The 27,606-nt window shown below is 40.4% G+C and overlaps 1 protein-coding gene across 1 annotated transcript in view; it reads left to right on the top strand.

Annotated features, from left to right (window-relative positions):
- Positions 1-27,606, top strand: part of RRBP1 (ribosome binding protein 1) — a gene marked incomplete in the record, with an annotated part of 1,023,325 nt that overhangs the window by 360,491 nt on the left and 635,228 nt on the right. The window contains 1 exon segment of the mRNA XM_044056904.1: positions 18,516-18,634. Coding sequence (XP_043912839.1) covers positions 18,516-18,634 — 119 coding nt within the window.

Raw genomic sequence — 27,606 nt, forward strand, 5'->3', positions numbered from 1 at the left:
CCTTTGATAATCACATCGCCACATTAGTCAGGAAATCCTATGTGGCACACCTCATCACAAAAGGGTTCTCATCCAGGAAAAAAAGAGGTCATTGTTCCCCTCTGCTCGGCACTCATTAGACCCATTATAGAGTACAACTCCCCTTTTGGAATGTATCTCACAAGATATCTGCAGCAGCTGGAAAGGCCACAGAAGTACCTCACAAAGAGGATTACTGGCCTCAAACAGATGCCCTACACTGACCATCTCAAAAAACTCTAGCTTTACTCTGTAGCATATCGCCTACTCCAAGGAGATCTCTGCCTAACATATAAAGCTATGTTAAGCCCAGACCTGTTGGACATGCTACACCTAAAGAAATCCCAATCCCTCTGAGCTACACGCTTTAAGGACCTAAACCTTGTCACCACAATAAGGACATGCTGGAGGGATAAATTCCTGTCCCAGAGACTTCCTATACTCTGGAACAGGCTACTCATCTATGTCAAGCAAAGTTCTTCATTAGCACAATTCAAGAAAAAAAATTGATGTGTGGATGGGAAGTAGGAAATACACCCCGGGGATCACTTCTGTGGCTCTGCTCGACAGGGGCACAGGAAATTAACTTTCTCGGGTGGCGTAAGCCATGGAATCTTATTGGCTAGGCTTACATAGGCCCTTGGGCCAATAGCCTAGTACCTACCAATGAATAGTCTGATGTTCTACTGCAAAATATTCATACAATTCTTTAGATGTACAACTGGACATATGTAGGTCATATAGATCAGATTTTACTTTCTGTATGATATTCCTCAGTGATAATCCATCAAATTTAATATATACATAATCTCCCATTAATACAGACTGCCTATCGGAGCGGTATCTGGCAGTATCCAAAACCACCACTGCTCCACCCTTGTCAGCAGGTCTTACAAAGGGTATCACTGTCATGCATAAGCACATCTCTCTTCTAGTGACAAGTTATAGTGACCTGGTCTATGTTGACTGCTGATGTAACACACAGTCTCTCTCTCACTTATGTCATTAGAAATGTCTCTACCAAGGGATGTATGTTAGGTGTATATGTGCTGGGTTTCTTAAAGACAACCTTGCTGTCACTAGACTTATTGCCAAACATGAGATGTGGACTCACATTCCTTGCAAATAACCTAAGATTCACTACTGTGTCACACATAAAGGGGTCAACAAAGCAGGTATGAAGGATAAACCTCTGTCCAATACTCTCTTCTGGGCATCTGTTAACTCTTTGCTGGATAAGTTGATAATCAAAGATCCGTCTCCTACATGATTCTCTCCACTGAGATTTTTCCTCCTCTTTCTGCCTTAGCTTATCGACCTCTCCTTCGCATTCCACGATGTGAACATTTTCACCTGTGCTGGTAGTTGTGGAACAAATGGTAAAACAATTGGAGCCCACCTTGGGTCTAGCTCCCAAACTCCTTTCATCATCAGGCTGTGAGGCCAAAACAGTAATGGTATTGTCCAAAGTTGCACCATTATTGGTGGAAATCGAATCTCCTGCAGCATTGCTTAGCATACAGACACTACTGACAGTTGGACTAAGCCGAGTGGAGACAACAGGTTCTCAGTTAGAACTACTTGCAGAAACTCTGTCAACAGTAGCAATATTGTTGTCAGGTAATCATTGCTGATCCGAAGTCCTTGCATTCGTAGAGTATTATGCTTCAGGAACATATTTACATGCATCATGCTTAAGCCACACAAATAAATATATGTCCAGATGCAAAATCTGCAGTCTTGTTGTAGCTTTCTCAATTTCTCCAACTGTAGTTGTGTGTCATACATGCTGACTTTATGAAACGGTGCATCTAGCTTCAATGTAAACTGTTCATGTACAAATTCATTAAGTAAACATGACTGTAGAACTTCAATCCTCCTAATATGTTCTTTCTCCTGAGCTGAAAAATAATCTGTTAACAATTCCATATATTTGTAACTACATTCTAAATTTATATTTTGCCGCTTGGCTAGTAAGTCTGGAAATTCTATGCCATAAGAAGGCATGCAAAGTACTCGTAGACCCCTGGGTATAATTCTAAAGTGTAAGCATGCCTCAAAGTTTTTGCATTGCCACTGTAGCCGCTTCAAATTAAATAAATCCTTCTCAAAATCATAATGCAGTTTATAAAAATCATCAGGTACATTTTCTCCTAATGTATTACTTCTTGTAGAGTGCTGTAAATGCAGGGATAGGAGAGTATTGGCCACATTATTTTGTAAGTCATGCGGAAAAATGCATTTCTACATAGGGGCAACATGCACCCCCTCATATTTTTCCTAATGTTGTTAACAATCAGTTTTTAAGAGTGTCCAGGCTGTGTACTCAGGAGGATATTTTTCTCCATCAAGCTGAAAAGGTGGCCGTTAATTTAGCTCAACGGGGTTACAGGAACAAAGAAATTAATAGAACCATAAGTGACCTTAAAAGTATGTGTTAATAAGAAAGGCAAAACATGGTTTTCTTCTAAACAAGTAGATAATTTGCCTGTTATGAGCAGTAACTGTAAAACAGTCAGAATACCACATGTCTATAGTAGTGACTCCAGGTAAGTCTGTGATTATTATACATAGCAATTGGAAATTAACGGTGGCTAGCAAGATTAGGGGCATAGCAGGAGATGCTCCATGTTTTATGTACAAAAGGAATCTCAATTTGAAGGATATGCTGTGTTATAAAACATTTGATATAGTTAGTGCCGTGTACTAAGGCGCATATTCTTGTAAGAGGTGCAAAGCTTGTGCATTTATTAAAAGCTCCGATATCTTTATACATCCTGTTACTAACAAACGGTACTGTTCTAAGGGATGTGCTTCTTGCAACAGTAAGATCGTGGTCTATATAGCCAGCTGTAATCATTGCACCTCATTTTATGTTGGCAAGACTAATCGGATGTTCAAACAACGCATTTTACAACATGTTGACGCTATTAGGAATGAACTGGTGAGTAATGCATTATTCCAACATGTTAAGGAATTTGTGGATCATAAGTTCTTTTTTATGGTGATATATAGTATTAAGCCTACTATTAGGGAGGGTGACATCAGGAATAGCACAGAAGTGAGAGACGAATTGGATAGCTGATCTGCGAGTTGATATCTCTCCTGGTCTGAATGGTTACATTCCTTTGCAACCTATTTTGAAAGCTCGCAGACTATGACACAATGGTATAGTCCAGTGTTTTTCTTATGTTAGTAGCTACCTCTTAAACCTGTGTTTTATTTTGCAGGTATGTTTCCGGTTTAATGAATGGTTTTATTAGCTATTTTTGGTAGGATGTTTAATGCCTACTGTGTTTAGATAATGCAAGACTCTCTCTAATATGTTAGTACTGTTCTTTGCCATGCTACAGATCTGTGCTTGCATTTTTAGTTTGCTAGTAAGGGGCAGATTTCAGAATGTATTTCATTGTAGATTGCCTTTTAGTAATTGTTCAGTGCAATTAAGCTAATGATTTTATTGGCTTCAATTGTTCTCATGAGATTATTGGCACTTTTGAATTTTAAATATGTGCCTCAGAGTTTGTATTTCATTGTGTTGGATCTGATTAAGGAATTGTTTCCAAAAGTGCTTATCCTGTGTGCACTTTATTAAATTTTATGCTACGGGCCATGGTAGCCCTACTGTTTTTTTTTTTCATTTTGCATTACTGTGTCTACAGAAGGGCTTTTGGTCATCTTTGTGTTTTATTTGACTTTTGAATATTACTAGAGTATTACAGTGCCCAAGAGTTTATTTCGCTCACATCGTAAAGTTGTTTGAGATGTTTCTTAATGATGGTAAATGACTTTAGCATTTAGCCTTTCGAGCGATATTAAAAAGAGTGTTAAACTGCCCGAGAAGTTTATTTCACAAAGTCCAATTATTCAAAGGTACTACGAGTTTGTTCATTGGTATTTCAAAAAGCCCAAAAAGAAATAAATTCAGATACAAATACTGGCATAAGTTTCTGGCATATGTGCATCAATGTATGTTTGTGCTTATTTGCAAAATCCTTTACTGGTATGTGTTAATATGGCAGACTGGTTTCGAAAACCATTACCAATTGTGTTTGATCAAAATATTGCAGAGAACTAGAGAATATTTGAGCAAGAGTACAATTTTTTTTTTTATACAAGCAGCTTATGTAGCTAGAGATGCACACACCAGGGTATTCATTTTGCTAAACCTAGCTGGGTCAGAGGCCATAGAAAGAGAGCATTCATTTGTGTATGCACCTGCAGTATATAAAGGAAAAGGTGAAAATCGTCATATTGTTGTACAGGCTGAATCAAGGGAAGACCCCGAGTGCTTGAAGTGCAAGTCCAGAGAAATGTGTAAACCTTAAACAAATATTACATTAGAGAGGCATTTATTTTACACGAGAGATCATAAACCAAGAGAAACATTTGCAGCTTATATCACTGACCTGAGAAACAGGGCTAAAACGTGTTGGTTTAGTGACTTAATAGATGAGCTGATAAAGGACAGTCTTGGGTGTGATATTAACAGTGCTGCTGTGAGAAAGATTTGACTGCATGACAAAGAGTTTACTTCGTGACAGTGATTTAACATTGAGTAAAGCCACTGAGATTTGTCAAATCCATGAGGTGACAGAAAAACACATTAGTGTGCTTGCAAGTGACAAGAGCATGAGTTCAGTTGGTTCCAGAGCAAATGCAGACAGCATGCAACACGTGGCAGACAAAAGTAGGCCCAAGCATGCAGCTATAGGATTTCCAGGGATGACACGTAACTTTCCAGCAAGTTCTAAGAAAGGAGCACGCTCCAGCTCAATGCAGTATAAGCATGCATCAGCAAAACCCAAGTCCAACTTTATTGTTAACTGTCGCAATTGTGGTGCATATCATGAGTCAAGAAGAGAGAAGTGCTTAGCATATGGTCAGCAATGCTACAAGTGTAAAAAATTGAACCACTTTCAAAAGTTTTGTAAATCAAGTAAGCCTCACAGTTGTAAAGAAAGATCACACAAAGAAGCAAGTTGATCAAGTGGAGCCGAGGCAGACCTCTTTCTATGTAGATGGTGTGTCAGTGCTTGATGAAAGAGTTGATGCAGTGAATTTATTAACAAGGAGCGAGGTATTTTGTAATGTCCAGATTAATGGAAAATCCACAGAGCTTAAAGTAGACACTGGTTCAAAGCGTAATGTTATATCAGCAGACACATTTGTTAAAGTGAGAACTAACGAACAACTCAATACAGTCAGTATCACAAGACTTGTTGCTTATGGAGGTGAAGAAATTCAAACCAAAGGTTCAGTGATGCTTTCATGTTATTTGGCTGAGAACTGTTACAACTTGTTATTCTATGTAGTCCGAAGACCAGTGCAATCATTGTTGGGTCTCAGATAGTTTAAGAATGAATCTGCTTTCTTTTGCTAAAGAAGTCCATCTTGTAAGTGCATTTCAGAGTTCTAATTTTTCAGAAGCCATTCTCTCAGAGTATCCTGATGTTTTTGATGACAGGTTGGGCAAACTTCCAGTTCTGTATTCCATGAAGTTAGACCCAGAGGTCACTTCCGTAGTCAGACCAGCAAGAAGAATTCCAAAACCCATGCAGGATAAAGTTAAAACTCAATTGGATAAAATGGTGCAGCAAAGTGTGATTTGTCCAGTCACAGAACCAACTGAATGGGTATTGTCTGTGATAGCAACTCACAAAAAAAAAGCTCAGATGAAATCAGAATATGTATTTACTCGAGATTTGAACAAAGCATTAAAAAGACCATATCATCCGATGCGCACAGTCAAAGAGGTCACAGTCTTAATACCGAATGCCATTGTTTTCTCCGTCCTGGATGCAGAGAGTTCATTTTGGCAAGTGATGCTTGATTGCAAATCTTCATTTCTAATTACTTTTGGTGCCCCATTTGGCAGTTACAGATTCCTAAGGATGCCATTTGGAATAAATTCTGCAAGTGAAGTCTTTCAGAGTGCAGTGGACCAAATTTGGGGGGGGGGTATCCTTGTGCCATAATGGTAGATGATTTATTGGTTGGGGCAGTGGTGAAGCAGACCACGATAGAAACCTCAAGAAATTTCTTGATAGAGCACGTAAATTAAACTTGAAGCTCAATCTTCTGAAGTGCAGATTCAGACTTCCAGAAGTGACTTATGTAGGGCATTTGTTCATGAGTACATGTTTGAGACCTGACCCGCCCTAGCAAACAGCTATTCTCGATATGTCAGCGCCAGATAATGTACAAGCTGTACAACATTTTCTAGGCATGGTCAACTATTAACAGCACCAGAAGGCATTTGAAGACCTTAAGCAGAAAATTGCCACCCCACCTATGTTAAGATACTGTGATGTAAACGAACCAGTTACTCTTTCCTGTGATTCTTCAAAATTTGGTCTTGGTGCAGTTATACTTCAGGAGGGTATGCAACTAGAACACTAACCCAAAATGAGATGCATTATGCTCAGATTGAGAAGGAGCTTTTGGCAATATTATTTGCATGTTCTGAGTTTAACCCAAACTGCGATGCAGTATGTTCAGATTGAGAATTAGCTTTTGGCAATAGTATTTGCATGTTCTGAGATGCAGTATGCTCAGATTGAGAAGGAGCTTTTGGCAATAGTATTTGCATGTTCTTAGTTTCATGATTAATTTATGGCAGAGCAATTCGGATTGAGACTGACCACCAATCTCTAGTTACTATTCTAAAGAAGCGTATGTATTCCGCTCCAGCAAAATTGCAAAGAATGATGCTTAAATTGCAAAAGTACAATTTCAAAATGGTCTACATGAAAGGCACATTGCTATGTGGACGATACCTTATCCAGATCACTCAGAAATACTACAGAACTAAACAGAAAATTGAGTTTGATATGATGTCGGAGCTTAACTTTTCTACAACTAGACTTGATGAGCTGAGAACACAGTCAGACTGCTCCAATTTTGCAGAAGCTCACTCACTACATTAATGTTGGATGGCCGTCAAAAGCAATCTAGTGCACCTCCTGAAGTACTGACCTACTTTCCTTACAGAAATTAATTGTTGGAAGATGGCATTATTTTCAAAGGTCCTGAAATTGTTGTTACTGCTTCCTTACAACAAGAATATATTCAGAGTTTGCATCATCGCCACCCAGGATCCGCTTCCACTAAGAGAAGAGCGAGAGATTTAGTGGTTTTGCCTTCATTACCAAAAGACATTGATGAAGTACTTTCATCTTGTTTGCTATGCAATAGTACTAGATCGCATTTGCTATTCAGCCAAGTCCAATTCCTGAACTACCTTGGTCAACATTTGCAGCTGCTACTATCTTTGAGTGGAACAATCAACAGTACTTAGTTTTGGTAGACTCTTATTCAAATTGGTTTGAGATCAATCCACTACCTAACCTAACATTCACTGCTGTTATTACAAAGCTGTAACATCATTTCTCAGTTCATGGTAGTCCACAAAAACTTCTCTCTGACAATGGTGCACAATTTACTAGCTAGTTGTTTCGGAAATTTGCAAAAGACTGGGACTTTATACATGTCACTAGTAGTCCTAAATATCCTCAGTCAAATGGTCTAGCTGAACGTGCAGTACACAGTGCAAAGCAATTACCTGAAAGGTCAAAGCGTGGCAATACTGATGTATTCTTGAATTTGTTTAATCTCAGAAACCTATCTCATGATGATATTCTTGGCTCACCAGCTCAAAGACTTTCCGGGCAAACTAGAACTACACTACCCATAGTGTATTGTATCCTAAGAACTGTAAAACCATCAAGGCTCAATTGGTTAAGAAGCATAATATCCAGAAATCTAGTTATGATGGATCGAGCAGATTATTTTGTTTGTTGAGGGAAGGAGAGATGGTATGAATCCAGACAACAAAAGGTTTTGATCGAACTGGACAGATTATAGGCATCTGTGACGAGCCAAGATCTTATTTGGTAGATTCTGAAGGTGTAGAATATAGGAGAAACCAGAAACATCTTCCTGTGTCAGAATCCTCAATACCATTGTTTCTGTGATGCAAAGTTCAAATCTAAGAGTAAATCAGACACCGTTTCCATACCAGAATGTGTTCAACATTCTAATTCCATTCCAGAAAATGTTCCAGACATTCCACAGGTCAGACATTTTACAGAGACAGTTCCAGTTGCTAAAAGAAATTCCCAGTTTTATGTCACATGTTATGGGTGAGTATCGAAGCCAAGTGTGAAATGCGCAGCAACGTGGACTTGGTTGTATATACATGTGTACTAAGTATTGTGTAATGCATGACAATTACCTGTGATTTTTGCATGCTAAATGGAGATAGTGTCATAAGATCTATTCTCAAAGAGGGAGGATGTAGATTAGATTGCAAGTGAAGAGTGCTCTATCATTAAGCATGTCAAGGCTGTACGTGCACATATAAATTCCAGACAGGTGCACTCCGTTGCCGTTTTGTAAGAACAGCCACACTGAGCGCATGCATGATCGCATTTGTTAATTTGTATACAAGTTACTTAAGTTCAAGTCAATAAACTTGTATAGAGATGTGTTCGTATAGAATAAAGCTGCTTGAACAGAACTCATGAAGTCTCTTCTGTTGTGTCCAAGTAGGAGAGCGACAGATATTTAAAGCCATTTCTTTTTGCAATTCTTTTCATGGGAAGAACCTTCCTTCTTTTGTTAAGGCTCGTTCCATTAAAGCTGTGGCTTCTTCTGGTGCATTTTTCAACGGTTTGGATATTAATTCTATTCTTGAGGCAGCAACCTAGACTTCTGTACATACCTTTACTAAGCAGTGTATGTTGTATGTGTTTTAGGGCCAAAGCTGGGAGTGGTTACTGACTTGAAACTGTAGTTTTATTGGCCATTTTGGGTCAATTCTCTTAAAACCTGGTTGCCTCATGGTTTTGGCGCCTTTTCAGGCTTGTTGGCTGTTGGTGAAGCACCCACCAAGAGGAGAAAACGCTGAGAGAAGAAAGGAGCCACTTTTGAGATTTTAAGTATTTTTCCTCTGTTTATTTGCTAAGTTTTTCTGCATAGCTGCCTATTTTGAGCATTTTCTGGCTTGTTAAATTTGATTTCTGCATTAGTAACTGTATTTAGAGCACAACCTAGAGCTGTTTACTGAATTTCCTGTTTGCACTTATTTTTAAAATAGTTTTTTTCTCAAAACTTGCATTTTGTCTGTCTTTGGCCTAGCACTCTTGTGTGGGGTCATTTACTGCACTGTTATAACTTGTTGATACTTGTGAACCTCTGCTATCTCTGAAAAAACAAAAAAATCTTGCTTTTTCCCACTTTTCTGAGATTTAAAAAAGTTCAGTTACAGGCTTGCTGTTCTTGAACTGTTTGTAAGTTTCTGTGAGGCCATTTTTTGCTTGGGCTAAAGGGAAGTCTCTCTGTTGATCAGTGGCAGTGAAAAACATTGAGCAGCCTGCCTGCCCCTGTGGGAGTGGTTACTGACTTGAAACTGTAGTTTTATTGGCCATTTTGGGCCAATTCCAAAACTCCTTCATCTTCCTCTCTTAAAACCCTCTTTTGCGCAGTTTTGCGCGTTTTTGTGCATAGTGCAACAGCAGGCAGTGCCACCTAATTGGGTTTAAACTATTCCTGGCTCCACAAAGTCTGCTCTTCACTTTTTCCCTTAGAACTGCTCTATCTCTCAATTTAAACACCATATTCTCATTCTAAGGCCCTTCACTGGTCCAATTAAGTAATCCTACAAGTTAGCACTATTAAACCAGAAGCACTACTTACTCTTATACTCTCTACGATTACCCTGTCCTCTATTGGTCCGTCTTAAATTCAGTTTCCCTGTTACTCTAGCATGTCTAAAGGTCAGTCAGTGGTTTCCTCTCCAGTCCAGCTGGTGAATCTGGGAATTTTGAGGCAATGTTACAACTGTCTCATGTACACGGACAACCCTCTCCTCCTCCAAACAGGTTCAAATATATGTGAGAGATGCAACTATTTAGCCAAACTGGAGGCTGAGCTCGCTCATCTCAAAACTGGTGTAACCAGTCAGGAGGAGAAGGTAGCCTCACACAACACAATTCCAGTATCACATAGTCTCACCACATCAGTGAACCAAACACATAAATACACAAAAACATACTCGGAGGCTCTAAATAAAAATCTACCTAAGCAACAGAGACCTCCAAAGCAGACATCCAAGCAAACGCTACCTCAAAACAAAACACACACAACACATAACCCACAAAGTCAGTGTGCCAAGCAGCCACAGCCCTTAAGGCTGAATAACACACCTGATAGTCTTGTTATAGGTGACTCTATTGTCAGACACACTGAGGTCCCGCTCACCAGGCTGAATAAAGAGAAGGTCACGGTGAGCTGCCTGTCGGGTGCTAGGATCCGACACATAACGCAAGCACTCAGGTCACTCCAAAGCAAATACAAATATGACTCAGTCATTGTACATGCTGGTGTGAATGACCTGAGACGTACCGCCCTGGACTACATGAAAAGAGACATAGAGGAGCTCTCTGATCATGTAGCCCAGGCTGGTATGACCCTGACCTTGAGCAGCATCTTACCCTCACCTAGAATGATGCCACAGTACAAAGACAAAATGATCGATTTTAACAATTGGCTAAAATTTTGGTGTCATTCAAAGGGGATCCAGTGTCTGTCAGCCTGGGATGACATGCTCGACAAGCCATGTTGCTTCGCTAAGGACGGCTTGCACCTGTCACCACTGGGCTTTCGGATATTGGCAAAGGCTCTTGTCACCCCCATAGTGCCTTTTTTAGGCAAGGCTCAAAAGTCAAACCCACCCCCATAGACAGCACAAGGAACAAGAAACTAAGGGTAATGCTGCTAAACGCCAGAAGTCTTAACCTCAAGATGCACGCACTCAAAGCTCTCCTCAGTATGGAGAACATCGATATCTGTGCAGTGACAGAGACCTGGTTCAAGGCTCCAGAGAGCACCCCAGCACTACCAGGCTATACCTCATATCATGCTTTTCGGCCCCAAAACCCAGACTGAACCACAAAAGGAAGGGGAGTTTCCATATTTATCAATGATATCCACACCTCCAGGTTAGTGGCATTGCACGAAGTATCGGAGACCATCCATGTGCAACTAACAGTAGGCAAGACTGCTTTTCAGTTTATAGCATCCTACAGACCACCCTCTCAAAGTCAGGAATCCCACTCGGCTTTCCTGAAAACATTGGAGAACATGAAGATCTCCCCGAACACCATTATATTGGGCGACTTCAACTACCCAAACATTGACTGGGAGCACTACTCAATTAGCCCAAAGATTCCTGGAAATTATAAACTCAAATGCTATGGAACAACTAGTCACCACTCCCGCAAGAGGGGGCAACATATTAGACCTGATCATTACCAACATGGGGACTCTATGCTCCACACCAGAAGTATATCCCTCATTGGTAAGATCAGACCATAAATTAATTTCACTGGATGTCCACATCCCGACCCCACCCCCAGCCCAGAAAACCACAGTGAAAAACTTCTCAAAAGTGAACTTCTCACTTCTCAAAACTGAAGTGGAATCCTTCAAGGCCTCAGGGCCAGTGGAAACTACGGCCCAAACTGCAGAATCCTATATAAATGCATTCTATGGACATCTCCAGGAATGCATGGATCATGCTATCCCAAACAAAACCAAGACCCAATCATCCAAAGGCAGGCGTCTGGTCTGGTGGACCCCTGCCATAAATAAACTGTACAACAGAAGGAGGAAGCTACTACATGACAGAGCAAAATCCCTAATAGGGAAGGCATCTCTGATCAGTACTAGCAAAAAATTACGATCCCTCATAAAATCCTCCAAGGCCAGCTTCGAGAGACAAATTGCACAGGAGGCTTTTTTCAGTTATGTTAGAAACCTGGTATGCAACTCCCAGACTTGTTCTGAGTTGATTCTAAAAGACAAAAAATACACTGAACCCACAGACATCCCCAATATCCTGGCAGACAGGTTCAGTGCAAACTTCTCCCCCCCCCTCCCCCCCAAAAGAGCAAGTATCTATCCCGGCAGAGGGCTGCCTCCCAAACATCTCAGATGCTCAGGTGAAGGCTGTCCTCTCCAAAGCAAAAAACACTGCTTCCATGGGACCAGATGGCGTCCCAGGTTGCGTCCTACACGAACTCCAAGAGGAACTAATCCCTCAAATAAAACAGGTATACAATCTCAGCCTCAATACAGGATATGTGCCCACAGAATGGCGTACAGCAACAGTGGTCCCACTCCACAAAGGTGGAGCCTCTACAGACCCTGGAAACTATCGCCCCATAAGCCTGACTAGCTTAGTCTGCAAGGCTATGGAGAGGATCATCATGGAGCTCATAAACAAAGACATTGGGGACCTACAGACACTAGATCCTACCAAGTTCGGCTTTGTCAAGGGCAGATCCTGCCTTTTGAACCTGGTTGACTTCTTTGAAATAGTCACCAAAGCCATAGATGAAGGGAAGGTAGTCCACACAGCCTATCTGGACCTTGCAAAGGCATTTGACACAATACCCCACTCTGGCATCATAGATGAGCTATCCAGCTTAAATATAAACCCCTATGTCACAAGATGGGTCACAAACTGGCTCAAAGACAGAACCTACAGAGTGAGAGTTGCTGGAGCCATGTCAGACTCGAAACCGGTCACAAGTGGCGTCCCACAAGGGTTCTGTCCTGAGACCACTCTTGTTCAGTATATACTTTTCCGAGGTACAGGCAAATGTGGGAGGACTATGGCTCACCAAGTTCGCAGACGACTGCAAACTGGGCGCCATAATCAACTCTCCAGCTGACACAAACATCCTTCAAAAAGGTCTCAGAGACAGATAACTGGTGCCAGCGCCATGGTTTAAAGCTAAATGCCAAAAAATGTATAGTCATACCCTTTGGCAAAAACAGTGTGCCCACAAATTACCACATAGGCGGAAACCCATTAAGTACAGAGAAAGTTATTAGGGACCTGGGGACCCAAGTTGATAGCAATCTCTCCTTTGAAAACCACATTGCCAAAGTGGTTAGAAAGACCTTCTACATAGCCCACCTCATCACGAAGGGTTTCACATCTAGATCAAGAGAGGTAATCGTGCCCCTTTATTCATCCCTCATCAGGCCCATCATAGAATACAATGCCCCTTTTGGGATGTATCTTACCCGACACCTGCAGCAATTAGAAAGACCCCAAAAGTATCTCACCAAGAGGATCAAGGGTCTCAAACAGATGCCATATGCTGCTCTGTTAAAAAAACTCCAGCTTTACTCAGTTGCATACTGCCTATTTCGAGGCGATCTCTGCCTGACATACAAAGCTATGTGAAATCCAGAATTAATGGACATGTTCCACCTCAGTAAATCTAAATCCCTTAGAGTCACACGCTCAAGGGACTTGAACCTCAGCACAGAAATAAATAGAACTTGCTGGAGGGACAGGTTCATAACCCAGAGGCTCCCTTCACTCTGGAATAGAATTCCAGTTCATGTGAGGCAGAGCATCTCACTGAATCTCTTCAAGAGGAATCTCAATAAGTGGATGGGGGATCGTAGGTTTGTCCCAGGGATTACTCCTGTGTCACTATTAGACAGAGGCACAGTAAACTAAACCTTAAAAAGGGCACAGTATACTCAAATCAAGGGGTGGCATAAGCCATACAGAATCGGGCTAGGCTTATAACTGCCCCAGGGCAGATAGCCTAGTATGAACCTATTTCTCCTCTCTATCTTCTTCCTGAGCCTTTGCACTCCCCCTATTGTAAAGAATACTGCAACAGTGATATGGAAGGACATAGTACAGTTGTGTAAAATCTTACCATAACACAAGATGTCCTCTTCACTGTTGCAGTATTTGCTCTATACCCCCCCCCCCCCGGTCCTTTCCTTCTGGATGTGCTTGTTACCTTTTCTTATCCTTGGACTGTCATTCCCACTGAGACTTTTCAGTTTTAAAGTTGGTACATCCGGGCATCACCTTTATGCCCTACCCCATATGTGGGGAGCATACTTGTAATGTTTGGCATACCCTTTACAACCAAAAAGCTTTGATACACCGGCTGGACATTGGGCTGCCCTTGAAGAGAAGGACATCTACTGATATGGTAAGATTTTACACAAATGTAGCTGCTCTCATTTTAACTGAATGGTAAAAATAGCCTGAAAAAGATGATGATGAAAAAAGGAATCTTGTCTAAAGGTAGGCACAGTGCATCATGGGAAAGAGAATGTTTGTTCATCTGAAAAACGAAATCCATGCGAATAGAACTGTCCCCATTCGGCTGTTTTGGGGTAGTGCAAATAAAATGTACTTGTAGTGCTGCAGGGTATTAGAAATTTACAGAAGAGCAAGATGAGAAAATCTTTCTTCAGTTGTTGACCATACTGGTGGTATACTTCTTGTTTTCACTACTGAGAAGCTGAGAAGTGCCTTCTTTGACTCCCTTCTGGAAGTCAAGAATTAGTGGGTGACCCCCCCCCCCCCCAATGATTTGTTTACTTATTACATTATGGAAGCAATGAGAGCACGGCAACATTAATATAGCATGTACACACATGTTTCTTGCGTGATGTAAAACTTGTAAGTGAATCATACCTCTCAACTGCCCCTGATTTTCTGCGTGATCCGTAGTTAAGGCTCAGTAGTTTCTCCAGCCTTGTTAACATTTTACGTTGTGACATACCATTGATTAATGGTAAAGTTAGATGATTTTTTTTAGGAAATGTGTTTTAATGTAGGATTTGAATCTCTGAAAATCATTGCAGTTGGTGGTAGTGTGATCAAACCCAAGCAGTAATCTTGCTAATAGAGTCTTTATAAGGGATCCGACATCTGCAAAGATGGCAACCAACTTTAGTAGGGTGGATATGCCCTACACCTCTGTCCTGGATGGACAGCTTACAGACGTCAAATCTTTTTACTACAAGCACAAGGTAAGACACTGTATGAAAAATAGAAGAGTCCCCAATGGAGTACCTGTGCTGCACTTCAGAGTTTGGGCTTATGAATGTGCAGTCTGCTGAACAGTGCACTTTACACTTGCAAACACAGCAGGAAAGAACCAAAGGCTGTACTGGTGGACATCTTGATACGAAGTATGTGATATAAGTTGACATTAACCCGGGTGAGGGGGCAGGGTGCTGCACTCTGGAAGTGTTGGCAGATGTCAGACCTCCAGCCTATGGCATAGTGACCACACTCGAGCATCTGCTGTTATGGTAAGTTGACCACACAACTGTTTTGTTTAGAACTACTTTTAAATTTTTTTTATTGCAGCAGTACTCGACATTTTTCCATCAGGTATTGTAATAAATCTAATGGAGAACAAAAAACTAAACTTGCTTTTTTCTACACGTGTTTTATATAGAGTTACTTCAGCAAAGATATATAAAAAATGTATTGTGTGTGTTTAACAAAGGTGAGCAAATTAGAATAAAATGAGATAAGGAGTTTGAGTGTAAGTTTGGTATGCAGTTGTATATATAAAATGAGTAGTGTTTTATCTGTATGAATTCTCAGCTTTTTTTGTTAATGAGCAGAAGGACACCTTTTTTTCACTCTGGTTGAATGCATGAATAAATTGATACTTGATAACAAGGTACTGGGAACATGAGTGTTCAGTATAGTGTGCTGTATAGTGCAGAAGGTAAAGCCCTGACTGTCCACGTTTCAACCCTGGTTTGAGTTTGCTTAGCAGACAGTTTAGTGGTGGAGCTGAGAAATTTGTGAAGAGGAGTGACTTTACAGTACTTAAGGTAATTACGTAAACATATGTTACATTTACTTGAGGAATTACTGAAAGCAATTCGGTGCCTACTACTGTCTTCGGGGGCGGGGGGTTGCAGGTGTGCAGATGTGCTGAATTATGTGCTCAGGACACCAGCATCAGTGGTGGTACTAAGACCATGATGAGAGGCTATTACTCCATTATATCTTTTTTTTTTTTTTTTTTTTTTTTTTTTTTTTAAACTTCATTCCGTTATCACTTAGGCCATGGGCATGCGTACATTTTTGTAAATGAAAACAAAGCATATTGATATGTTTTCATTTGCAAACATTATACATCGCATATAATGTTCTGTACAATCATTGTCAATCGAACATTTCATAGCTCATTCATTTCTTGCCTTCCCTTAAACCTCATTTCTCTTCTAAACCATTATTCTGCATGTATTGTTTGCACAATTCCCATTTTTTCTTTGTAATTTGCTTCTACTTTTCAGTTCATGTGTCACAGCTCAAAAAATATTTTCCTTATTTACACCAGTTTGCTCACCCAATATTTCTGAAATAATAGTCTGCAGGGAATTTTTAAAGTCTGTCAACTCAATACACTCAAAATATTTGTTCCCAGTTACCTCTTTCTTCCCCATCACAACTCCAACATTTGCAATCTACCTCAGGTAAAATTCTTTGGAGCCTGCTTGGGTTATTAAACACTTATCCTAAGCCTATGGGGCTGGTTGGGTAGCTTACATGTGACGTATGTTGTATACAGGAGCATAACTTCAGGCTGTTCTAGGTGAGAGGTCCTTATAGTAAAGAATACTGCAGTAGTGAAGAGAAGGACATCTACTGTTATAGGCTTTTACACTACAGTACTTTCTATTGGAAGTTTGCCAGCAGTACAAATGTTTTTAGTTCCTTTAGTTTATACACAGGTCAGGCACATTTTTTTTTTATCAACCAAAGAAGAAGCTGTGGATAGCAATTAATAGTTGAAGGATTTTATAGGGGGACTGGGCAAACGTCAGTCCCTCTCTCCAGTGCTTTGTCTGCATCAAGACCCACCAACATCAGTGGAATTTTCTTACGTTCTCCTTCCCTGTGGATCATCAATGGTCTGTTAATGTTGTCAAATGTTTGCCCGCCCTCCACAAAACCACACTGATCCATATAGGTCAATTTTGGCATCACCTTTACCAATCTTTTAGCTATTATAGACATACGCACTTTATACTCCTGGTTTAAAATTGAAATGGGCCTATATGAAGCTGGATCGGATGGGTCTTTACCCTCTTTAGGTATTACAGCCACCACCACTTTCTTCAGGATGTTGGTGCTTCTCCTCCTTTTAAAACACTATTAAACAAAACCTTTCAGATCTTTATCACTTTCTTCCTTCCTAGCTTCCAAACATCCAAAGGAGTACCATGCAGTCCTGGGAACCTCCTGTAGATTGCTTATACATGACCGGTTTTATCTTGTCTTCTCCTCTTCCTCCTATCCTAACTGTTAATTGTTTCACCTTGGCATATTTATTTCCATTTGCACATTTCTTGATTTCCACATTTCTGTCTGCTTTAATACAGATTTTCATAAAAATGTCCACAATATTTTAATACCTTTACAGGATCTCTGGTTATTTTTCTTGTTATAGGCTCCTTAAGCTTGGCAACAACCCTTTCTACTTTCTGATGCCCAAGCTATTGTACTAAAACCTTTTGTGCTCTGGAGATATGAAAAAAAGTTTCTTAATAGCAGTCTTTCTAAACTTGTGCACATTATCCAGATAGTCCCTTATTTTCTCTTTAGCAGTCTGCACTCTGCAGATGTGCCTGTTCTTGTTTTGTGAGATTCTCTTAGTCAGCAATACCTTAACCTTTGTCTGTCCCTCTAAATAATTCTGGTTACTTCATCATATATATATATTTTTCTTTTATTTCTACCCTACTTTTCAACTGCACTTATCCCACTCCCTAGTTGTATTTTTTTGCTTCATTGTATCTTGAGTTGGTTGGTCACTAGGTCAGTGGAGTGGTTCCGTCGTGATGACGCAAGTCCAGTATTTCAGGGGGATGGCATGGGCTTGAAGCAAAAACACAGCTGTCTGCAGAATGATGGTTGCCCCATCTCTGCTTCACTCCCTGGTCCTGAGGACACTCCTACCCATTGGCTGAAAGGTCTTCCCATCTAGAAAAACAAGACTTGTTTAGGTTATGCCCACACTGTGTGATGGCCCTGGGGAGAGAAGAATCTGTCTGGGTGCCAACGTTAGAAGCACGTAGTAGCTAGTCCTCTGTACTAGAAAATATTTTTTGTACATATATCCTAATTTTATTTAAAGTTTGACATTTGTCGTTGCAGTTTTCCAGCACATACCTTATGTTCCTATAGAATTAAAAATTATTCCATCTCCCAAAATGTAAACTTGAATGTGTGGAATTTGTGGGGTCTAGGGGTATAGATAAATGTACAGTGTCTTGTACTGTACATGTCTTATGACTTGTGGTTTTACCATTTGTCCCAGAACTTATTCTGAACCCTACATATTCTACAAGTGAGTGTGTGCATACTTGCATATGTGTATATGTGTGTGTATATATATATATATATATATGTATACATATGTATACACACACATGTATTTTCATGTTTTAGTTCATATGTGTAATGTTAAAATGGAATAAAGGTAAGGAAAAAGGCTTCAGCAGAGGAGTCTTTTGTGATGGTGTTTTAGTACTGCAAGCACAGGCATGGCGTGTATGTGGAAAAGTAATTGTGGATTTTGGGAGGATTCAGAAATGGAACATGACTTGGCTTCTTGCATTCTGTTTTTACACAGATCCAGACACTGAAAGACCAACTAGAGAATGGCCCTAATGCTCAAATTGCTCGTTTGCAGCAGGAGAACTCCATTTTGAGGGATGCTTTAAACCAGGCTACAAGCCAGATGGAAAGCAGGTAAAAAAAAAAAAAAAAAAACTCATTCAGTAATCCTTGAATTATGTCATCTTATGCTTAGTTGCGTCTGAAACTGAGTAAGGTGCAAAAACTTCATTTAATTGAGAACCTTGTACTGTTGCTAATTCCATGTCGAATTGTATTGTAGTATATGTATCTGGCTGTGCTGTAGGAAGAGGACAGAACTTTTGATAGTTATTGAAGTGCTTGTTGATATGTGGAAATATTTATATGGACATGTAGCTACTTACTGCCATTTCTATTGTAGATTTTTTTCCTTATAAAGTTTACACAATTATCATTCACTGCAGAGTATTAATTTTTTAAGAAAAAGTAATCATTTTTGTTGTTAATATGATTTCACTATGTTGTCCAGATCTAAAGTGTATGTATTTATGAGTTTAAGGGGTTAAAAAGAAAAAGCTTCAGCAGTAGTTTCCTGGCACAGACTGGTACCTAACTAATTTAATCAGGTGTGTGTTTATTTAACATTTGTTTACCCCTGAAAGTCCGACTTGGAACAAAGCCAATTTTCAGTGGAGGCCTGGGGAGAAACGCTTCAGACATATGTCTTTGAAACTTTGGAGGAAACCCGAGTACCCAGAGAATACCCAGATGAACCCAGGGAGGACATGCAGACTCCACACACAAGGCACTCCAGCTGAGAATCGAACCAGAGAGAACCTCTTGCTGTGAGGCGACAATGCTACTACTGCACCACTGTTCCGTCAGAGGTACATTATAACATCCACAGTCTGCACACCCAAGTCACTGAAGTGTCTTCCAAACCTTGAGCCTCTGGAAAAGACCTTTAAAACCCTTATTCAGGGTTTCAGTAAGCCTCAAACCATTGGATAATTGGTAGATGAGGTTTTTAATTCCATTCAGAAAAGGTTGCCTTATTTGATCATGCTTAGTGACAGTGACATGAGTACTTCAACATGTTTATAGTCTCTCCCTTTTTTTTAAATGTTTTGATCCTCTCGGCCCAGATGACTAATGCTGCTACCTGCTCCTCCAAAACATACCCCCCCCACCAGACTGACCAGCATACCTCCAAAAATGGGCTCACTAACCTGGACCCCACCCACCAGACTGACCAGTTTATCTCCAAAAATGGGCTCACTAACCTGGGAACATAGTTGTCTGAGTAGATGTTCTTCATGTTTCACTGTTGCAGTCATCACACTTGGGTTATCTGCTTGCAGGTAACCCTCAGTCGGCCCGAATACCAGAAACTTAGTAACCAAAAATTGATGTAATGGCATCGGCTGCATGCTTTATACCCCTGACGTCATGGAAGATGAGACACCAACTGACGCAGGACCCAAGACTTTGATAATCAGGCTGACTGAGGGCTACCTGCAAGCAGATAACCCAAATGTAATGACTGCAGCAGTGATTACAGTCTAACATCTACATTTATGGTAAGTGTACACAACTGTACTGTATTAAAAATGTGTACAAAGTTCAGTGAAAAGTAGGTACAGCCAGCCCCCCCAAAAAATGGACATTGAGTTAGAATAAAATTTGAATACAGGACACATTTAGCCAGAAACAAGCCAATTGTTTAAATGTTAGATTTTTCTGAAAACTAACTGTGATTTTGAATCTTTTCCTTCTTTCTGGTGCATGACTTTCGTTGCTTGTATATTTACTTGGAAAGGACATTTTAACTTAAGTCAGGTAGAATCTTACTGTTTAAAGTTGAATGCTTTTGGCTGGTATTTTTTAGTACCACTAAGGTTATAAATTAACCTATATACCAAACTGTGTGCTGTCCTCCTATTGGGAAGAGGTGACTGTTTATATTGAATTGCTGTTCATCTATATAAAGGAGGTCTTATTTTAAGAATTAACTTTTGCTTTGTGTGACTTATTGGAGAGTACCTTTAAGCTTGGGAAAGAGCACATTGGTGCTTATCCGATCACCATTTATCCCTCATTCTAAGAAAGGTGCGCACACTCGCATGCACAGAAAGTAATTCTGATCACATTTGCATTATTAAGATTGTACTAAAAGGCACTGGGCTTTGTCTGAGGTAGTTGAAATCCTGGGGAGTTAATGATAACTCTGATCTGTAGCTGGGCAGTGTGGATCTTTCAGGATAGGCAGGTTTTTACTGTTAACCAAGGTGGTAGTGCACGTTTACCATATACTTTTTTAAGGCCAAATACCCTTTGTATTTTAATGGATATTAATATTGTAATGGCTATTAGTGGTGGGAGCCAACCCCCTTGTTGCTTGGTTCTGTTCCATATTTTTGTATCAACGTGTGTGGTGTAGATGTTTTTAATTCCTTTAGTTTTATACACAGGTCTATTTTTATCAACCAGAGGAGAAGCTGTGGATAGCAATTAAAGAACTGAGGATTTTATCTGGGAGGAGAAGACAAGTCAAGTGGGTTAAGCTTATTTTTTCCAATTGAACAAGGCAGTTTTGGATTACCTGATTTAAAGGGATATTTCAGAGCTACACAGTTAAGGCTCCTATGCATAGCACAAGCAGAAACCTTTAATTCAAAGTGGAAAGGGATAGTGGTGAAATTGGGGGAAATCAAGAAACAAGGAGAGACTAGGATTTTGGATGCATATCCTTAAGAAGAATATCAATAACCATGCAGAATACTAAATTTATATAGTAGCAAAAAGTATTCTAAAAATTAATCCAACACGAAAATGGAGAAAGGAGTTTCTGCCAATAGGGATTACTGCAATTAGGGATAAAGACAATAGGCAAGAAGGGGTGGAATTTATTAGAGAAAATTGGTAAAAGAACCAAGGTATTGGGAGCATATAATTAGAGAGGGAAAGGTAATAACATGGGAAGAGGCCAAGAATGTATTTGGATTGCAGGTTCAAGATTGCCTTCCATATCAAGGATTGATATCAGAGTATAGGCAAAGAGAAAGAAATGGGGGAGGGGATCCTAAGCGAAAGACCAGCAGTGGTAGAGGTTTTAGTAGAATCTAGAACAGAACAGAAGTTGATGTTTAAAAGGGAATAAGTAGTAGACTATACAAAATATTGCATGACAACAAGAATCGATCAAAGCAGGTTAGAAAGGATTGGGAAGAGATTGGATAAGTAATTCACAAAGGAACAATGGGGGTGTATATATCTCTCCCTGATATGCAACAAAGTCTTGAAGATTTAGGATCTTGCTTGGAAGCGTTTACATAATACTTTTTGTATACCCCCAGTAGACTCCAAAGAATTTTTCCTCTGGTGAACAGCAGATGTTGGAGGTGTGATGGAGAAGAAAGAGGTAACTGGGAAAATATTTTCTGTGAGTGTATTGCGTTGCCAGACTTTGTAAAGATTCCCTGTAGACAGCTCTGTCAGAGATTCTGGGTGAGCAAATTGGTGCAACTAAGAAAATGATTTTTTTGAGCTGTGATACGTAATCGGAATTGCCTAGACATAGTAAGGCCTTGCTGAGTTTTAATTCTGGTGGCTGCTGAGTGGTACAACGGTAGCGTTGTTGCCTCACAGCAAGAGGTTCTCCTGTTCGATTCTCGGCTGGAGTGCCTTCTGTGTGGAGTCTGCATGTCCTCCCCGTGGTTGAGTGGCCTCCGAAAGACATGCGTGAATGGGCGTGCCTTTGCTGAAGGTTGGGTGTCGGGCTGGCAACTCTGCACCATAAAAAAAATCGACTGCCAGTCATTAGCGGACTGGAGTTCCGCTGTGGCAACCCCTAACCGGGAAAAGCTGAAAAGACAAACAAACTAGAAAATGGAAATTAAAGTCTAAACCAACTTTACTAGAAGTAGTGAATATAATAGAGGTAAAGCAACTGGAACTGGGATCTTTAGAAAAGGGTAGGAGCAAATTAAGTAGAAAACATGTGAATTGTGGGAACAATACATACATGGGAGGAACCAGGTTTAAAAGAAGGCAGGATTTGAATAAGCTATGTAATATTTGACTGACAGTGACTGGAATGATTATAAATGATGTATGTTTGCAACTAAAATGATGTCAATATGCTTGTTTCCATTTATATAAATGTATGATTATCTATGTCCTACTTGATAAATTTAAAAAAGGTGTTTTTTTCTGGTTTAAAAAAAAATCTGTGGTACAGGACATGGAAACCTGTAGAGCAGAGTAGCCCTTGTCCTTCATAGACTTTGTAGCACACCTATAGCTTCTGTTTATCCCATCAGGAGATGCCTGAAAAGTAAGACCGGCACATTGGATACTATTAAATGTTAATTTTACATTTCTTGTTCATTCAGAAAAGCACCTTCTGTTGCCTTTTTAGCTCTGATTTTCCCTTTGTTTTAAACCTGCCATGTTAGCCTTGGTGTGAGATTCTGCACTGAAGTATTCTTACTGCTCTGCCGCTGTGATTTCTGCAACACTTATTGTGCATGGTTCCAGTTTATTCCAACAAAAAGAACCTTAATTTTTAAGCTTGTGTTAGCATGGGTGAAGAATGATGGACAGCAACATAGTTCAGAAATGCTTCTATACAAGTTATTTTAGAAGCTGCCACATGGTCCCCAACTTTAGTGAGCACTACAAGTTGGACGCACACTTTAAGGACAGATCTTGCTTTGATTTGGCTGTGCTACAAAGGATTGTGTGATTTCCCACCACTGTTGAGTATGTCAGTACTTGTTGGGATGCAACTGTCATGTTATAATTTACTGTTACCATGACCCCTCCGCCAGGAAGAACACAGTATAGTTGTAGATCACTTTGAGGAATGGTCACTGCAACAATAAGGCTTCTTTCCAGCTATCCTCCTGGAAGACTGCATATAATTGTGTTCATAATATTGATCACTGCTGCAGTAGCCTTAGCTATATGTGTTGTATCCTGATAAGGGTACATCAGTCAGCCAACTATCAAAGCTTCAAGGCCCCTTCCGCCTTCCCAATCTGTCGGGCAGCTTGAGCTGAGCTTAGACAAGTTTGGGAATGAAGCCCTTCAGAGTACACTCTTCTGTGGCTTTTGAGGATCAATGGTCTGCTTGTGCGTTTTTTTGCTGGGCATTTAAATTCCCTTTGGGGAAAAAAACTTCTGTAATGTACTTTTAAACACTGAATTTTTTTTCTTCCAGTTTAAAAGTAGTGTAAACTAACTGAAAACTTATTTTCTGTACAGAAAGTGTTTGTTTTTGTAAAGGCCTTTTTACTGCGTAATTTTCTTTATTAAAAGAAGAAGAAAAACACTTTTATAGACTGGTAGTTTACCTGCAGTTGCTGCTTGTCTTCCATGGGAAAGATGCACCAGTTTTGGCTTGACTGTGGAACAGACTACTGGCCCCATGGTCTGTTCTCCTTCCCAGTTACAGAAAGAAAGTTAAGCAACAGCCTTTGCCATCATGGCTTGGTGGGTAACTCTGCTGTGGCCATTTGTTGTACCTCAGTCCATTCATATTTTACCTCCAGATCCCTCTAGTGTGACATCTACAGCCCCTGTGGAACAGGGATTAGCCACGTCCTCTTCAGCTGTTGGAGTCCATGCAGTGGGTGAGAGAGACTCTTGTTGGTCCAAGTGGAGTGAGTTGGGAAAGTTTCCCTGTTATAATGCTACGTCCATACTTGAGGATGTAGGTGTTGCCTTTAGTAATGCAGTTCACCATATTTTCCTTTCAAAAGAAAACGGAAAACCAAGCATGCATCTACTCCTCCTCAAATTTGTTTGTATAGGAGTAGTTTACTCAGGCTGTTGCTCCTTCTTGTAGTTTCTGGTAAAAGGAGGGATGCGTCATTTCTTGAAGAGATTCAAGATACTGAATCTGAACAGGAAGAAGTAGGGACAGATGCATTTTTTTCTCCTCAGATTTCTGATTCAGACTCAGAGGAGAGTTCAATGTCTTATTCTCCATGAGAGGGTTTCTCTTTCTCTGAGACTATTGCTAGACTGTGCCAGTATTGTCAGTGGGAGAACACCCTGAGGTTTCTCAGTCCCTCCGAAAATACTGCGAGTTGTTACAGAAGGCTTTTCCAAAACACATATCCATTCATCCTGTCCTGTCGTCTTTAGAGGATGTGTGGGTGTTACTGCCTGTGTTTTCCTAATAGTCAGCCAGCTGCTCCTAAGAAGCAGTTAGAATGTGTAAAGTTCCTTGGTTTTTAATTTTATACACTATTCCAAACACAGTCAGCTGTAACTTGTGTTGACCCCACTGCTGCTAGCTAAGTCCGGTCCTACTCTTTCTGATAAGGATGGGAAATTTGATAGGTATGAGAAAAAAGTGTATACTTCTGCAAATTTGATTTTCAAAATTTTGAATGGTCAGGCTCGTTTGTTAGTGTGTTCTGATAAATTGTGAAGGTATAAGAAATGTTTTATCTGCATTTTTTTCTTATGAGGAAAAATCTGCTTTAAATGACCTGTGCAGCAGAAGAAACTAAGTTACTAATTGATTTCAGTGTGTGTATGACCCTGTTGATACTTTTCCAAGGCTATACTGTTTTAAGGAGGTTCGCATACTGTTTTAAGGAGGTTCGCATACTGTTTTAAGGAGGTTTGCATGGCTGCATTCTCTTTACCTCCCTGATGATAAAAGTAAGATTTTAAATTCTCCCTTGGAGAGAGATTAGTGTTTGGCCCCTCTGCTGCAGAGGTGATTAAAAGTATGATAAAAGGAACAAACTGATCAAGGGAATATCTGTGATTTTGTAGGCCCTTGTTTTCCAAATTGTCTAAGACATTATCTTAACTTCTCATTTAATCTTGGCAAAACAGATTAAGCAGATGTTTAAAAGGAAATGGCAAGGGGGTTCCAAAGAGAAGTCTTAACCCCCCCCAAAAAACAAAGGACAGTCCAGTAAGTTTGACTGCTCTAGAGACCTTGTGACACACTCCTCCGCCCCTTTTTTTCTTCTAGAAAGTTGGAATTTCTACTTTTCTCTTTGGAAACAGATTGCGTAAGACAACTGGATTCTGCAAATCATACATCCAGGGTTACAGATGGCAGTGGGTGGAAATTCCTCCTTACCAATGTGTCATTCCTCTTCCCTCCAGATCAGACTCATTTGTTTCCACCTGTTCTTCACAACCCTGTTCATCCAGACTTCAGACATTTCTTAAGGTTTTGTGTCTGGATCTCATTAACAGTTCTCTGTCTTGGTGCCGTGGATAGTCCAAAAGGTACGAGTGTTCACAAGGTGTCTAGCTCCAGTTACAGCTCATTGCTGGCTACAGGGTATTCACTTTTTTCCATATATAAATGACTTGCTTATCTTTACAAGATTTCTAAGGTCATTTATTTCTGTTATTCTTTTCATGGTAAGCAGTTGGCTGCTTCCGTGAGGGCTCATTCTACTACAGTAGTGGCCTCTTTGGGGACTTTCTTTAAAGGCTTGGCCATCCACTCCATCTTTGAAGCTGCTACTTGGTCTGGTTCACACATTCACAAAAACATTACAGACTGGATGTCATTTCCAGAGTCAAGGCAGGTTTTACCAAGGCTATCCTTCGTGGGTTTGTGGAGGGCTGTTCCTTGTCTTCCTCCACCCTGCCTTCATTTTAGCTTTTTATTCTCCCAGAGGTGATCAATACTGCAAAAGTGATGTGCAGTTGTGTAAAATCTTACCATAACAGCAGATGTCCTTTTCACTGCTGCAGTATTCACTCACTCCCTTTTATCCCCTCTTTGTCTTCCTTTTGCATGGATAATATTTTTGGTACTGGCCAAGAGGTATCTCTCCTCTTTATTCCTTCCTTTTTCTGGATGTGCATGTCCTGCTTTCCACTCGGGGTCCTAGTTTTCTTCAGGCACTTCAGTTCTAAGTTGAGAGTATACGTACATCACCGTTATGCCTTATGTTTGCACAGTGAGCATATGTCTGACATACAGTGCTCCCCAGGTAATAAAGCCTTTTAGTATGCTTGCTGGTGTTGGGCTGTCCTTGGCAGGAGATCCCAGAGGTGATGAATACTGCACAAGTGAACAGGACATCTACTGTTATGGTAAGATTTTACACAACTGTTCTGTCTTGCTTTTGTAAGATCTCTTATCCACTGTAAGGGTGCAGGCTTCCACTATATCTTGCATCTCACTGGTCTCTTCTCTGAAGGGGGAGACATTGGTCAAGCAGATCCTAATGGCATGATTTACCACTGGCCACCTAAAAGGGTATTCCTTCCCCCCTTGGAACTTTAACTGTGCCCTGGTGTTGCTAACCTTGGACCCTTTCGAGCCAGCAGCCCCAGTGTCACTCAAGTTTTCTGTCCTGGAAGACCAGCTTGGTGCCAGTTACATCTGCAAGAAGGATTTTGCAGATGCAGGCCTTGATGACAAATCAACTGTTAACCATTTCATTGTTTTCCTGTGACAGATTTGTCTTCACATGATTACAGAAAGGGTAAGTATGATCTGTCCTGATATAGCGGTGATGTAGGGTAACAACCTTGACTGAAATTCACTTAGGATTATTTATTTTTATATAAATTAATGATCAAACATTTGTCTGAAAACTTCTGAGTGCAGTTCACAGTATTCTTCAGCATGAGAGAGAAGTGGAGATTTGCTAAAGCTCAAGTGTTTTGCTGGATGTTCATCGTGCATACAGCTGCAGTAATCACATATGGGTTCTCTGCCGTCAGTCCCTGAATCTCGATCAGCCAGTTCCAAAGTCTAGGTCTGTTGTCCGGTTTTTGCTCCCCTTTCAGTCGCGACGGGGTATATAAGACACGGCCGGCGCCATATTCTTCAGTCTTTCTGTGCCTTTTTGCGGCAGAAAGCAGCCGGCAAGTGCGGGGTGCGCCAGCCTAATCTGCTAAAAACCGTTTCAAAAAGTCTTCTTTACTTTAGCTAAGTTCCTTTTGGAAACTTTTCTTGCCTCAGACGATGTGTCACAAAGTTTTAAATTTGTGGGAAGTGGGAACAATAATGCAGCATAATTTTTTCCATTCCCTCTGCATACTGTTTAGGCCAGACCAGACCACGCTCTCTGGTCGCTTCGCGTGACTTTCAGTGAACGTAATATTAAATGGCCGGTAAAGCGTCG

The sequence above is a fragment of the Protopterus annectens genome, chromosome 1.part2 (genome assembly GCF_019279795.1).
Source record: "Protopterus annectens isolate FY-2018-M chromosome 1.part2, PAN1.0, whole genome shotgun sequence".
Taxonomy (NCBI): Eukaryota; Metazoa; Chordata; order Ceratodontiformes; family Protopteridae; genus Protopterus; species Protopterus annectens.